General features: G+C 37.3%; 3 protein-coding genes and 1 pseudogene across 3 annotated transcripts; 1 reads left to right on the top strand and 3 right to left on the bottom strand.

Moving 5' to 3' along the window:
• Positions 1-113: 113 nt before the first annotated feature.
• On the top strand, positions 114-1,049 carry LOC104700948 (thionin-2.1). The gene is made up of 3 exons (XM_010416558.3): positions 114-517; positions 615-692; positions 790-1,049. The coding sequence occupies exons 1-3, from the start codon at positions 292-294 to the stop codon at positions 885-887; spliced, it is 402 nt and encodes a 133-aa protein (XP_010414860.1). The 5' UTR covers positions 114-291; the 3' UTR covers positions 888-1,049.
• A 1,796-nt stretch (positions 1,050-2,845) lies between these two features.
• On the bottom strand, positions 2,846-4,197 carry LOC147941187 (uncharacterized). The gene is made up of 2 exons (XM_087458415.1): positions 4,187-4,197; positions 2,846-3,512 (listed from the first exon to the last, which is right to left on the bottom strand). Exons 1-2 carry the CDS (start codon positions 4,195-4,197, stop codon positions 2,846-2,848), a joined length of 678 nt encoding a protein of 225 aa, XP_087314541.1.
• Positions 3,911-8,271, bottom strand: LOC147941186 (uncharacterized; annotated as a pseudogene).
• A 3,829-nt stretch (positions 8,272-12,100) lies between these two features.
• LOC147941185 (uncharacterized) lies at positions 12,101-13,573 on the bottom strand. Its single transcript, XM_087458414.1, has 2 exons — positions 13,291-13,573; positions 12,101-13,161 (listed from the first exon to the last, which is right to left on the bottom strand). The coding sequence occupies exons 1-2, from the start codon at positions 13,571-13,573 to the stop codon at positions 12,101-12,103; spliced, it is 1,344 nt and encodes a 447-aa protein (XP_087314540.1).
• Between the last annotated feature and the right edge of the window lie 1,433 nt (positions 13,574-15,006).

Genomic DNA, 15,006 nt, shown 5'->3' with positions numbered 1-15,006 from the left:
ATTTCTAGCATACAATTTCATTTTGATGGGCTAGCAAAATATAAATTTAAAGAAAATTAGTACTATGAGCTTCAAACAAACGTTAAAAGGTTAGAGATAAGTTGGTTTGGAGCAGGTTGAAAGGAAGAAACACAAAAATCACGTTTGTAACTACTTGACTTTTCTCTTTTCTCATGTGCTAACTAAAATTCTCGTCATAATGTTTTTCCTAGTATATAAGCAAGTCTGGTCTCAGGAGCACTTCATCAATACAAGCTTCATCTTGTGATAAAAACAAGTAACCATTCAAAGATGAAAGGAACAACTTTGATTTTCAGTTTGCTCATAATGAGTCTCGTCATGGCACAAATTCAAGTAGAAGCAAGGTCCTGCTGCCCGTCCACCAAAGCTAGAACTGCTTTTAATATATGTCTTGCGTTGGGATATTTCTCCAGTGAAAATTGTATTTCAATGAATGGATGTCAAGAATCTGATACATGCCCTCCCGGCTGGGAAAACGGCATTCTCGAAAACTCAGGTTAATAGGAAAATGTCTTTGATGTTATTTGTTAAAAGATCGCTCAAGGTTTTATAATTTTTGATGCAATATTCTTTTTTTCTTTTTCTTGACTCAGGTGATGTTGTTAATGAGTACTGCAAGTTAGGGTGTGAAACTTCCGTTTGTGGTGCCATGAACACTCTCAAAAACTCTGGTAAAGCAAACTCCCCAAGCTCCTTTTCATTGTATTCTTGTAAGAATAATGGACAAGAAACATATTAATCCATTCTAATGTTTGTTTTGGTGACTAGATGCAAGTGAGATTGTGAAAGGAGCCCTTGAACAATGTGCTAAGGCATGTTCTACTTTCTGCACCAAGAGCTCTAAAGCCACACTTGAAACAGCCTAGAGTACTGTTAATTGTGGTGTATGTGACAAAAAAATGCTAGACTCTTGTAATAAGTTGTACTTCTTGTTTGTGTGTGTGTGCATGTGTCGTAAAAGGCTGTCGATCTCTAGATTGTACATGCCTTCTACTTCCCTATCATCTGAATAACATGTCTTTTATTAATCTTTTCTCTCGAAACATTTTCATTTGCTTTCTACTAATTAATTTTTATTATTTTACACAAAGAAGATAGTATGAGATCTCTCATAAGACAAAGATTATGATTTTTGCTGATTAAGTGAACCCACAAACCAGTCTAACCGGAGGATGATAAAATATCAATCATCCTCCCAAGAAATCAAATTGAATGAGAAGTTAATTCATATCATCAGGTCAGTTAACAGCTGCAACTGCAACGGAACGAGGTGATTGCATTGGTGAATTTGCTCAACCGTCTCTCCAAATCAGTTAAAATGGTCCACGATATGGGACCAGAAGTGGAGAGACTAATGGAAGATCAGATGGCTAAAGTCTCATCAGCTAAACCTGGAACTGGAAGATTAAGAAGAATATGGGATTTAGCTCTCTCCTTGGGGTGAATTACATAACAAAACGAACTGTCCAGCTTTTTTAGGCATTCATGCTCTGAATCATTTACAAGCCTAGGATGGATAACATTATAGAGGAGAAGTCACATACAAAAGTTATGTTGACGCAACAGAACGAAGTCACTCGAGCTACATCTTTGGGGTTTTTTTTAAATCACATGTATTCAAACTGTGATTTTTAAATTAGGGAGAATAACTAGAATCACTTCCTAATATTATGTTGGAAACCTTTGTTTAGAATGTGGTGTGAAAAAATATAGGCAATTTTTGAAACATTTTACAAGTAAATTTTATAGATATTATCTTTCTTTTATTATGTAATGTGAAAATGATACTTTGCTTTCAAAATGAATGAGAAAAATAGCTCCTCCGACATTTTGAGGTGAATCTCAAAATTGTACTGAGGTTAAACTATGTCTTATGCGCACCATTTATATATTAAAGTAAAGAGAATTGCAAACTATGCAATTTGGTAAATCAAATTTTCTGAATGTGTGCTTGATAATTCAAATAATTTGCAATTATGCACTCTCATGGCATACCATTACCGAAAAAAACTTAAAATTGGATTCAAATATACAAAATTACAAATGCTAAATTGTGGTAGTTAAAAAATTCACATCCAAAAATAACTAATCAATCTAAAAAATTTAAAGAATATAATTTGAGAACTTTTTTTGGATTTTGATAGATACAAAATTCACATCCAAAAATAATTAATCTATCTAATCTTTTCAAAGAATTTAAATTTGAAAGTAGGGAAAATATATGGATAAAAACTCTTAACAAATTTAGGGATTTCAAAAAGCAAAAGCCAAAACATATGATATGGTTCAACTTACCCAAACTTTAATATACACTCATGTTGACAAATGTTGGGAGATTTTTTTTTTTTTTGGTAGGACTCTCATTTATTAAAAAAACATAATATAGAAAGCATACATCAAATTAAATTAAAACATACACATGCATCGGTCCAATAACATAAAAGCAAAAAAGACTACAAACAGAGTAAACAAACCTTCAAATAGAAAGGGCAGTTAAGTAATTTTATTATGTACTGTGATAATGATACTTTGCTTTCAAGAAGAATCAGAAAACTCTGCTAACATTTTGAGGTTAGAATCTCAAATATTATATTTTTTTTTTTGTCATCTGAGATTATATATATATTAATTTCCAACAATGGAATCCGAGAATTACAAGTGCTAAACTCAACAACATGAGAAAGCAGTTAGCCTAACCTAGACTCCCATCACAAAATGCCTGGAGAGACTATACAAAACTGATCTACTAATCAACCATTAGTTATCCCAACAGAGAACACTCTCTCCTCTAATAGGGATAATACAAAAAAAAAAAAACTGCCAATCAAACAGAGGAGAGACTTAAATCTTCTCGGAATACAGCTTGAAACCAAACCGGATAACCTTGAGCAACATAGGATTGAAGTTTTGATTCTTTCGTGACACTTTGAGCAATAAGGTTTGCTCCTCTGTTTGCTGCAGCAACTTCTACTACCAATCTCCAATCTGAAAAGGGTCTTAAAGATCTTTTTACTGCTACCGATTGAGGTTTAAAAGCTGGCCAAGACCTTGGAGAATTAACTGCTCCCACTAATGCTTTATCTTGCAAGACGAAGATGATCTTATTAACATTATGGCTTGCCATGCTTTCCAAATCCCAAAGCAAAACCCTTAAAGTTGCATCTCCTCTACTTGTTATATTCGCAAAAGCTCTCCTACTATGTAGAAGTACATTCCCTTGATCATCTCTTAGAACCCAAGCTCCTCCTGCCAAGTGATTTCTTTTTGACCAAGAAGAACCCAGATTACACTTTAGCCAAGATAAAGGAGGTTTTTCCCACCTTCTGCGTATAGTAACCGAGATCTGCACACTAACTGTTTGGTTTGTTTCCTCAAAGCTCCCATCCTCTCTCACTACGATCTGAGCCTCAAACCATTCCTCGACCTCCTCTCTAATCTTTACCACAGTCTCCAAAGGAGTGAAGGAGGAACCCTCAAAGATTAAAGCATTCCTGTTTTTCCATATTCTCCAAAGAATCCATTGAAAACTTCTCCTAAGGTCATGGGGCCATAATAAGTTGTCTTTGTTTTCAAGAAGATGGTATATATTGGAATAAACCGATCTGATAAACTCCTGGCAAGGAATCTGCTCCCAAGAACACACTTGCAAGGTCTTGAAGATAAACAGACGGATTGATGATGATCAATGGATTGAAGATGCAGCGGAATGGAGAGATGAACGACGATGAAGGTGAAATAGGTGGAATGCAACGGATTTGAAGGGGAATTGAGATGTACTTCCAAGAGAGGTGAAAGTCTCTTAGACTACAGGCTTGGATATATCTTAGATATGACACACTAAGAAATAAACAATTTGAGAAGATATTACACACTCCTCAGATCAAACAAGTAGAAAGAAGTTTTTGATTAAAATGTTTGATGGTTTACAAAGAAGAGTTACATTGTCTTTTTATAGGAGAAGGGGTGGACGAGATAGAGGAGAGAAATAAAGGCATAGGAAATCATGCAAGAGCTTTTCCAAGGTCTAGCTCATGCATAGTGTCTAGGAAATTACAAAACATTAAATGCAAGTTTGTTAAAGAGAAAAGATAGAAAATGGGCCAAGGCTTTTGTATTTGACCTTGGACCACGACTTGGGCTGGCAAAAGGGGTCTAAAAATGTTACTTAGGCCTCATTAAAAACCTTGTCAAGAAAACCCAATGGGACAAAACTTGACCAAGGGAAAAAGAGCACCAAAGTAACACTTTATCCTTTACCGAGCACCTTGAGCTGTGAGCATGGTGAATGTGGTTTGAGTCATGTCTTCTAGCTTCTTGTCCAACTCCTTAAGTATTGCATTGATGGCTTGGTTGAACCTCTTAGACCGTGACCTTGTTATAGGACCCGCCGGGACGATCAATGCTTCCTCCGATGCTTCCGCTGGTACAAGCTGTTTCTCTGGTGCTTCCTCTGGTTCAAGCTGGTCCTCCGGTGCTTCCTCAGGTTCAATCTGCTCCTCTAATTCTTGCTCGGGTTCAAGCTGGTCCTCACGTCCGTGTGGTTTGGTTGAGCTGGCCATGGTTTCATCATCCTCTCCCACTTGAAAAGGATTTGACCTCAAATCCGAATTATCTGCACAATAAGGAAAAAGATCAGAAACATTGAAACTACCACTAACTTTATACTTACCTTGGAGGTCGACTTGGTAGGCATTGTTGTTTATTCTTTTGAGCAGAGTGAATGGTCCATCAATCTTTGGCATTAGTTTTGACTCCTTTTCAGCTGGAAATTGTTTACTCCTCAAGTGTACCATTAGTTGTTCGTCAACCTCAAAGATCATCCTAAAACAACCAGGATTTATGATCATGCATCAAAATATCTCCAATGCCGGTTCTCACAAAGATTTTGGACGAAAGAACTGCTAAATCTGGGGGCTCCTCTTTTGTACCTGCAAAGTTGTCAATACCTTTGGCAAAGATCAAGTGTGTCATTATAGTCATGGATTCACTATAAACATGAAAATATATCCTAGCTTGGTACAAAACACTATCCTTGTCATGTTCAGAATTTTCTTTGAATAAACCTAACCCTTTCCCATGATTTTCTGAATGTAACAAACTGATAATCAAAGCTCTAGCATCATGAGAAAAAAATTGGGTTAAGGAATTACTTAGCTGGATAATGCCTTGGGTATGATCAATGCTCATCATGATTAATGGAAGTGGATCTGGCGGTTCTTCTTGGATTAGTATGAAGCTGCTGATATCTTGGTGCTCATCTTGATCCAAATCAGGTGGCTTAAATCTTTTGTCTCCCACTTTCTTTTCGGTTTTGATTATGCGCTTCTTGACCACTCTAAAATCTGTATTTGGCTCTTTTGACAAAGACAAGCGAATCATATCTGTGTGATCTTGGATAAAAGTATCCTTGATAATAAAAATACTTATCTTATGACAGTTTGGTATGAGCACAAGTGTTGCATCAGGTGGTTCATCTTTGAGCGTTAAGTAAGCTTTCACTATTTTTCCATGCTCCGCAAGATCTCCTACATCAAAAGGAAACAGTTTAGGCACATAGGAAAAGATCAAACAGATATTCATGTAGTTGTAATCAAAATAGAGTTTTAGAATGGAGCATCCTTTGGTGATCATAATGTTTTTTCTGAAATACTTCCAGCTTCTAACTCCAAAATGATAAATCATTTGTTGGCATATATCTGGTGGTTTCTCCTTGATTTGAACAGAACATCTTTCTTCTCCAAAGTAATTTTGCTCCTTCATGTAACCTGTTCCTTTCGTAGCAATCATGGGAAAGAACAAGTGCATTATACTTGAAATAGAGAAATCAAAAACTTGATCTTTCACAATTGGTTTCCAAAGCTCATTGAACAGTTTAAACTCACACAACTCTTTTTCAACTAAATAACTCATTTTAGAAAAAGGTTTATCCATTACATGCTCAGTTTTAGTTCCAAACGGCTCAATCACAATGCTACTCAAAGAAACTCTAAAAGAAGAGTTAAATTCAAGAAACTTTTCAAGTAACAACCCTTTTGGCTTAAAGAACTTTTTAAATGCAAATGTTTCAAACTTGGAATCATTTTGTTAAAAACAGATTTTGAAACACAAAATTCTTTCACATTTTCTAAACCAAAACGTTTTTCATCTTGAGCAGAAAGCATCACAAAATAATTAGGATCTGTCCTAACCAAATCAATTTCCTTACAGTGCTTTCTTGGATAGTCACAAAGATATGGTATAGGGGTTGGGTTTGGCACAATGTTGTTCTGCTCCAAATCACTAATCAATGGAAAACTGATTTGTGTTGTTTCTAGTGATTCTTCTTCCTCAACCTGTAAAAAGGAAATAATGCTACTCGGTTGCTCCGGTTCACAAAGGGTTAGTTTTTCAAGCACAAAATCAGATTGGATAAAAGAAAGATCACACTTAGCTTGAGATAGAGTCATAGGTCCAGTTGGTATAACAACATCATCCTCAGCAATGAACTGTCTCTCCTTGGCTTCTTCTCCAAGCTGTTTCTCCTTGGGTCCGTCTCTGAGCTGTTCTTCCTTTGCTTCCATTGTCCTCCATTAAAATCTGTACCTATCTCAACACTTTTGGGCAAAGACAAGTGCATCATACAAGAATTGAAATTTTCTAAACCTTGAACAGTTACTTGGATTTTGAAAGTGTAGAAGACTTACATTGCTTTGGTTCCCTACTTGATTCAAGCGATGATTTTAGATTTTGCTCTTGAACGTTAATCTGTTCAGGGACCTTCTTTGGTTGAGATGTTGACTTAGTCTTCTTCTTTTCAAGTTTAAAGTACTTGGTTAATGCCTCAAGAAGATATGATTGCGCCTTAGCCTCCACAGATGTTGGGTTTTTCTTTTGGGCTGGTATTTTGACTGGTTTCTTTTCAGGAACTGCTTGGATTGTGACATTGGCTTGGGCAGTACGGTGTAGCGCTTGTGGAGCATACTTGTTCCTTAGAAGCTTCTTAAGATCTCTCCACAATGTGATATTTGGCTCCTTGTAATACCAACGGTCATCAACTTCTTGCAACCACCATTTGTAAGCGTCTCCTGTGAGTTGGGTAAGTGCAAAAGCTAATCTTTCATTTCTTGGGATATCATTGTAGTAGAACCAATCCTCCATGTGTTTCTCCCATTCAAGGTAATCTCCTTTTCCTGCAAATTTATAGAGTTTATGAGCTAAAGAGATTTTAGAATGAACCACATATTTAGATTTGGGAGTATGAGAGGTTTTCTGTAAGCTGCTCCAGGTTGATCTAGATGTGTCATCTGGTGGCTTGGGTTTAAGATCCTGGTGTTGCCTTCGACGCTGATTTGGTTCTGGGTTGGTTTGATTCAAGTGTAGATCGCCAAGTCTTGCATCAAGTATGGATGTCATAGCTGCGGTGGCAGACTTAAGAATCCTCCTTTCAAGACTGGATGTAGATGACTCTTCCTCTTCCAACGTCACCATGGTACCTGCAAAGAAAACAAACATCCACCAGTAAATAGTTCCAAAAACGCGTAAATGAAAACAGATCTGGGAAAATTATGAAAACGAATCCAAAAATTCTCAAATCAATTTTCAAAAATACTAGACCCGTTCCTGGTTCTAAAACAGTTGAGTTTGTAATTTTTGAACGAGTAAAACATTTTATAAAACTCTCGTAAGATAAACGAAAAATCTGGGAAAAACTGAAAGTGACGATTGGAATTTCAAAACCTGGTTGCAAAGTGGTTGCTCTGATACCACATGATAGACTCCTGGCAAGGAATCTGCTCTCAAGAACACACTTGCAAGATCTTGAAGATAAACAGACGGATTGATGATGATCAATGGATTGAAGATGCAGCGGAATGGAGAGATGAATGGCGATGAAGGTGAAATAGGTGGAATGCAGCGGATTTGAAGGGGAATTGAGATGTACTTCCAAGAGAGGTGAAAGTCTCTTCAGATCAAACTACAGGATTAGATATATCTTAGATATGACACACTAAAAAATAAACAAGTTGAGAAGATATTACACACTCTTCAGATCAAACAAGTAGAAAGAAGTTTTTGATTAAAATGTTTGATGGTTTACAAAGAAGAGTTACATTGTCTTTTTATAGGAGAAGGGGTGGACGAGATAGAGGAGAGAAATAAAGGCCTAGGAAATCATGCAAGAGCTTTTCCAAGGTCTAGCTCATGCATAATGTCTAGGAAATTACAAAACATTAAATGCAAGTTTGAATAAGAGAAAAGATAGAAAATGGGCCAAGGCTTTTGTATTTGACCTTGGACCATGACTTGGGCTGGCGAAGTGGGTCTAAAAATGTTACTTAGGCCTCATTAAAAACCTTGTCAAGAAAACCCAATGGGACAAAACTTGACCAAGGGAAAAAGAGCACCAAAGTAACACTTTATCCTTTACCGAGCACCTTGAGCTGTGAGCACGGTTAATGTGGTTTGAGTCACGTCTTCTAGCTTCTTGTCCAACTCCTTAAGTATTGCATTGATGGCTTGGTTGAACCTCTTAGACCGTAACCTTGTTATAGGACCCGCCGGGACGATCAGTGTTTCCTCCGATGCTTCCGCTGGTACAAGCTGTTTCTCCGGTGCTTCCTCTGGTTCAAGCTGGTCCTCCGGTGCTTCCTCAGGTTCAAGCTGCTCCTCTAATGCTTTCTCGGGTTCAAGCTGGTCCTCAAGTCCATGTGTTTTGGTTGAGCTGGCCATGGTTTCATCACGATCCAACTTGAAAACCCTCTAAGGGGGAGGGATAATCTGATAACGCCCAAACCTGCCTGGACAGAGAACAGAGGAACAAAGTGTGGTTAGTTGATTCACCAGCCTCCCCACATACCTGACAGTTATCATCCACCCTCATGCCTCTGCCATTTAAGTTTATCGCCATTGGTAAGATACCACTCAAGACTTTTAACAGGAAGACTTTCAATTTTGGATTGGTCTGAAGGTTCCAAACCTTTCTTTTCAATTCAAGGGTAGAAGGTTGAATAGAAGCTTCTTGTATCAATGATCTACTGTTCTCTTGATCTGCTAGCCAATACACCGATTTCACCGAGAAATCTCCACTTTTATTACGCTGCCCGACATAATAGTCTTCCTCTGAAACCACTGGTTTTATTGTTGTGATTCTAGCGATGTCCTGTGGCAAAACAAGTCTTCGAGAATATCTCTATTCGAGAAACCCATGTTAGGATCAATCAAAGAGCTAACCTTTAACCCAACATCGAAAAATTGGTTTTTTCTCCAAGGAGCCTGAAAACCATTATCGTTAATCCACGGCTCTTATCAGACAAACATGGATTTTCCATTTCCTACTTTCTTTGTCAAACCTTTAATCAGGAGCTCCCTTCCAAACAGAATACTCCTCCATCCGAAAGAAGGTCTTTGTTGCAAAGTAGCGTCTAAGAACCCTATGTTTTCATAGTATCTGCTTTTCAAAAGGCGGGACAAAAGACAATTTGGAGATTTCAGAAGTCTCCATGCTTGTTTTGCCAAAAAAGCTTGTTGATTGAATGCATGTTCCTGAAACCTAGACTGCCAAGATCCTTTGATAAGCACAGTTTCTCCCAGCTTTGCTAATGGATTTTCCTAGAATGCTCACACGAGTTCCACCAGAAAGAGGCCATAGCACTTTCCAGATTTTCACAAGTGTTCTTTGGCAACTTGAAGCACGACATGGCAAACACTGGCATTGAAAGAGCCACTGATTTGAGAAGAACCTCTTTCCCTCCCTGAGACAAACTTCTGTTATCCCAACTTGAAAGCTTTGTCTTCAATCTGTCTTTTAAGTAATCTAGCATAGCAACCTTCGATCCACTGAAATATTCTGGAAGACCAAGGTAAACTCCTGCACCTCCTTCAGCCGAAATACCCAAACAAGCTTTGATATTACTCTGGTCTGCTCTTGAACGTTTGCACCAAAGGTAATGGAAGATTTATCCAAATTAATTTTTTGTCCTACAGCCGCTCCATACCTTCCCAAAATGTTTTGCAATTCTAAGCTTTGCTCTCTCGTTGCTTTACAGGTGAACAGACTATCATCTGCGAACAGTAAGTGGTGCACCATTGGAGCATTATCAGAAAACTGAATACCCTCCAGACTACCTTCTAATTGAACTTTGTTTAAGAGGAGCGTTAATCCTTTTGTACATAAAACAAAGAGAAAAGGAGATAGCGGATCGCCTTGTCTCAGACCTCTTTGAGGAGAAATCATGGCAAAAGGGTTGTCGTTGATAAGAACTGAATAAGTTACGGTGGAAACACAAATCATGATCCAATTTACCCATTTCTGATGGAAACCGAGGGCCAACAAGAGAGATCTCAAGTAACTCCACTCAACTCTGTCAAAAGCTTTTGACATATCCGATTTGACGGCCATGAATTCCTCAGAAATCCTTGGGTTAACCTTTAGGCTATGCACCAGCTCATGAGCAACTAAAATGTTATCTGAGATTAACCTTTCAGCTACAAAGGCAGATTGAGTCTCTGAAACTATTTCCGGTAGCCACGGTTGTAATCTCTTTACTAAAATCTTTGAGATGATTTTGTAAAGGACCGAGCAAAGACTTATAGGCCTAAGATTAGCCATCTCATCAGAGTGTAAGGTATTTTGGTATCAGAAAAAGATGAGTAAAATTCCATTACGAAGGGAGCACACCATTGAGGAAGAAATTTTGCACCTCTATAGAGACTTGAACGCCTACTGTTGACCAATACTGTTGGAAAAATAGTGCTGACATCCCATGAGGACCTGGGGCACTGGCTGGTTTAATTGAGAAAACAGCTTCTTTGATCTCCTGAATACTGACCTTTTTCGTCAACCTAACATTCATTTCATTTGTCACCCTTGGTGTAAGGCCCTCAAACCAATTTTTGAAGCTAGAAGGATTTGACGAAGTAAAGAGATTTTGGAAATAAGCTGCTACAACTTCACCTTTAGCAGCCTTTGAAACCTGAAAATTCTCGTTTATATCCTTTAGCTTCTCAATTCTTTTCCTTTGTCTGTTTAACTTCACTGATGCATGGAAAAACTTGGAGTTTCTATTCCCACATCTTAACCATTTATGTCTGTTTTTTTGTTTCCAATAAGCTTCCTCTTCTCTATAAGCTTTAGCTAAATCTTTTTTAAGAAAAGCAACCCTTTGAGTACCTGGCCAAACCCGCGATTGTTCTGCCTCTAGGGACGCTTCCAACTTCTGGATCTTATCTTGCGAATTCATGGAATTTTTCCTCTTCCAATCGCTTAGAGATCTTCTGCAAGCTCTCATTCTGTCTGCCACCGATAAGTTGATTCCTTCCCTTCCCAAATTCCAGGATTTACAGATAGCTTCTTTTACTCCTTTTTTGTGAAGAAATCTTCTATCAAACCTAAATTGACCTCTGTAGGAATCTTGAGAAGACATTAGCTTTATCAGAACCGGTCTGTGATCAGATCCTCTCAGTTCTAGGAAGGATTGATTTGAGGCTGAGAATTGTTTGAACCAATCATCATTACCAAAGGCTCTGTCTAATCTGCATTGGATCCAATGTTCACCTCTTCGCCCTGCCCAAGTGAACCTATTCCCTTGGCTTGGTAGTTCAGACATAGCACAAACTTTAATCATATCGATAAAGGGTGTGAATTCTTTATCGCTTCTTCTTGATCCACCATTATGTAGGAGATCATTAAAATCTCCAAACATACACCATCTATCTCTTCTTCCACAGCCAATCCTAGAGATTCTCTCCCAAACAGCCCCTCTTTTTTTCTTATCCGGATCTCCATAAACAAAAGAAACAAAGAAGTTGAATGCTCCAAACTGTACTTGAGCATCTAGCAAATTTTTATCTACAAACTTGATGTCCACCTTTACACTACTTTTCCAAAACAGAGCCAGACCTCCACATTTACCTATCGGCTCCACCGTATATACTTGGTCGTAGCCTAACCATACTTGTAAGTCCACCAACACATCTCTATTGTGCATCGTTTCCATCAAGAACAACATCTCCGGGAAGTACTTTTTACGCATCTCCCTAAGACGAGGAATTGTCAAATCATGATACCGTCCCAATCTTTGACAATTCCAACTGATGATGCTCATTGGAGTTTAAGCAATCCCCCCTTTGGGATCACCTCTTGAGGGTTAAGCTTTGCAAATTTAACAGTGCTTGTATCCACAATGTCTGCTTTTTTTTTTTTTTTCTTCATCCCCTTCTGCAATCCTTCAACCGGCTCCTCTTTATCACTGGCCAAGATTAAAGCCGCTGGTTTATGTTTCCTATTGCTCTTAGTTGGTCTATTCCTGGTCTTTGTCTTTGGTTTATTCGAGACAATCCCCGAGGACCCTGCTACAAAAGAGCTAGGTCCATAAACCGTTGAATTGTTCTGAAACGGTTGAGACAAAGCCAATAAATTACCTGAATCTTCTGCTGAGAAGGATAGGTCAGCTTCCATCTGCCAAAAGCGACTTGGTCTCTGAGAAGGCGATGATAAAGTGGGATTAACCATCTCAAGATCTCCCGGATCCCTGTCTTTTCCTGAAGCCTTTTCATAACTGAAAACCATTCCTTTCCTTTGGACAGTTCTTGGTGAAATATTGGCAAAGGCTCCAACCTTAAGATGGACTTTTTTTGCTAGAGGATCCTTTTCCACCGCACTGACCGACGATTTAACTTTATTCATCCTTAAGAGCTTTTCCTCCTCATTTGCTACTCTTAAATACTGCCTCATTCCTTCCAATACCATAGGAGCGATTCTAGGTCTCCCTGTATTAGGATCAATCCCCACTTGATCTTCTTTAAGCACCCCGGACAGTGGATCTGACTCCTTCAAAACTGGAGCTTTCTTAACTTTCACTATCGGAGTTCCCGCTCTACTTGCATCAGCCTCTAATTGCTTCTTCATCAGAGTTAAGGGGCAGGAAACATTATCATGCGTCATCCTTTGGCATTCGAAACACCTTTTCTGAACACTTTCATACTCAAAGTAAACTGAGGCTGTTTCCCCCTTAGGTAGATTAACCACTTTTGTTCTTCGAAGAGGTCTCGAGACATCAAAGAGAACTTTAGCTCTGACAAACTCCTGAAGTTGTGGCTTCTCCGTATCAAAAGCCACCTCTAAAACTTGTCCAATCTGCTTCCCTAACGCAGTGAGAGCCTCTTTAGTATAGAAGTTTATCGGTAAATTTCACATTTGGATCCAGATGGGCGTGAACTGTAGGAAATTATCTGGAGGATTCTCAGACCATCTATCCACCATGATAGTCCATTCATTGAAGGTGTGTAAACCTTTCTCTATAACTTCCACCAGGTCATGCTCAGAGTTGAAGAAAAACTGAAACTTTTCTTTTGATAGAGCGACACCTCTACACCTACCAACCTTCTGCCACTTTCTTAGCATACAACGAATCAATTGGTCCATGGGCTGAGCTTCAGGGTTGAGAGTGCGACCAATCAAGTTTAAAACATTTCTTTCGGAAGATGAGAATTCAGGTAGAGCTGGCATATCAAAGGGAACATCTTCTTCCTCTAGATACATCTCCATCAAAGCTCTATCCATAGTAGAAGACATCTCTTTTGCTGGTGATTAACCAAATAGATCTGAGATCTAAGAACTTGAAAGCAACTAAAAACATTTTCCTTACTCGATCCGAAGACTACCCAACACAAGAACAGATAGAAACTAAGATTAAGCAAGAAAATACCATTTTTAGATTTTTCTGGAAGCTTAATTCTGATGAACTCTTGTCAAGAACTCGAGAAAACTGTGAAAAGTAACTTGAACTGGATAGAAAGGTCTAAAGGAAAAATGTTCTGCCCCTAATAGAAGACACTAGTACAAAAAAGAGTCTTAAGAGATATTTTACTTTTTGAGGAAAAAATGTATACTTAAGATGCATTATTTGTATGAGCACCATTTATATGTTAATGTAGGAAAGAATTGTAAACTATGTGGTAAAAAAAAAAATCCCAACGTTTGATAATTCAAATAATTTGCAAGTATGCAGTCTAATGATATACAAAATATTGTACTTATAATTTGTTAAAAGATACAAAATTACAAATGCTAAATTTTGATAGATATATTAGTCACATCCAACAATAACTAATCAATCAAAAATAGTCAAGAAAATTAAAATTGGGGCATTCTCAAAAATGCTCCTTTTTTAAAATACCCCTCCATGTTGACCATTTTTAAAACTATCCATTTTTATGTACAAAATGACCAAATTACCTTTTCTTTGAGTGACAGCAAGAATGTACAGTCATCAAAATTGAAAATATTTTCCCGCCAAAAAATGAAATTTTTTCACTCCATAATATTTTTTCCCGCCAAAAAAAACTCTCACCAAAATTACAAAATTAGATTTCCCGCCAAAAATTTAGAATTTTATATATTTGAAAAACCTTGTAACCGCTTTAATAAAACCTTTTAAAAGAGTTTACAAGGTTTTTAAAAGCATTTACAAGGTTGTTAAAAAGCTTTTAAAATGTTTTTAAAAGGCTTTTAAAATGTTTTAAAAGGCTTTTAAAAGATTTTTAAAAGGTTTTTAAGAGATTTTTTTAATAATAACCTTTTAAAAACCTTGTAAAGTAAACGCTTTTAAAGTTTTTTACAAGGTTTTAAACCTTTTAAAACCCTTTTAAGAGCTTTGTAAAAAAATTTTGGGGGGAATTTTTTTTTGTTAAAACTTTTTGTCTAAATTTTTTTGACAAAAGAAATTTGGCGGGAAAATATGTCGGAAAGTTTTGTTTTTCATTTTATTAATTAAATTAATTTTCATGTAAGGGTAAAATGATCATTAAAAAAAAGGCAAAAATGAAAATAGCCAAAAAATGGGATATTTTGGAAATAGGTATAAAAAGGGTATTTCTAACAAATTTCTATTTTGAGGAATTCTTGGTTTGATTTGATTCAGAAGTTTGATAACAAAAAAATTCCCATAACTAAAACAAATCCGACAAAAACACAAACGATTGTGGTTTATCGACGAAATTTTTATA

Source organism: Camelina sativa, chromosome 7 (assembly GCF_030686135.1).
Source record: "Camelina sativa cultivar CO46 ecotype springtype chromosome 7, ASM3068613v1".
Taxonomy (NCBI): domain Eukaryota; kingdom Viridiplantae; phylum Streptophyta; class Magnoliopsida; order Brassicales; family Brassicaceae; genus Camelina; species Camelina sativa.
This window is presented reverse-complemented; position numbering and strand designations above follow the sequence as displayed.

Coding starts and splice junctions, on each gene's coding strand:
- LOC104700948 (XM_010416558.3), top strand. CDS start 292: ATGAAAGGAACAACTTTGATTTTCAGTTTGCTCATAATGAGTCTCGTC. Junction 518..614: donor CGGCATTCTCGAAAACTCAG/GTTAATAGGAAA, acceptor TTCTTGACTCAG/GTGATGTTGTTAATGAGTAC. Junction 693..789: donor GAACACTCTCAAAAACTCTG/GTAAAGCAAACT, acceptor TTTGGTGACTAG/ATGCAAGTGAGATTGTGAAA.
- LOC147941185 (XM_087458414.1), bottom strand. CDS start 13,573: ATGTCTTCTACTATGGATAGAGCTTTGATGGAGATGTATCTAGAGGAA. Junction 13,162..13,290: donor GGTGGAAGTTATAGAGAAAG/GTTTACACACCT, acceptor TCTATACTAAAG/AGGCTCTCACTGCGTTAGGG.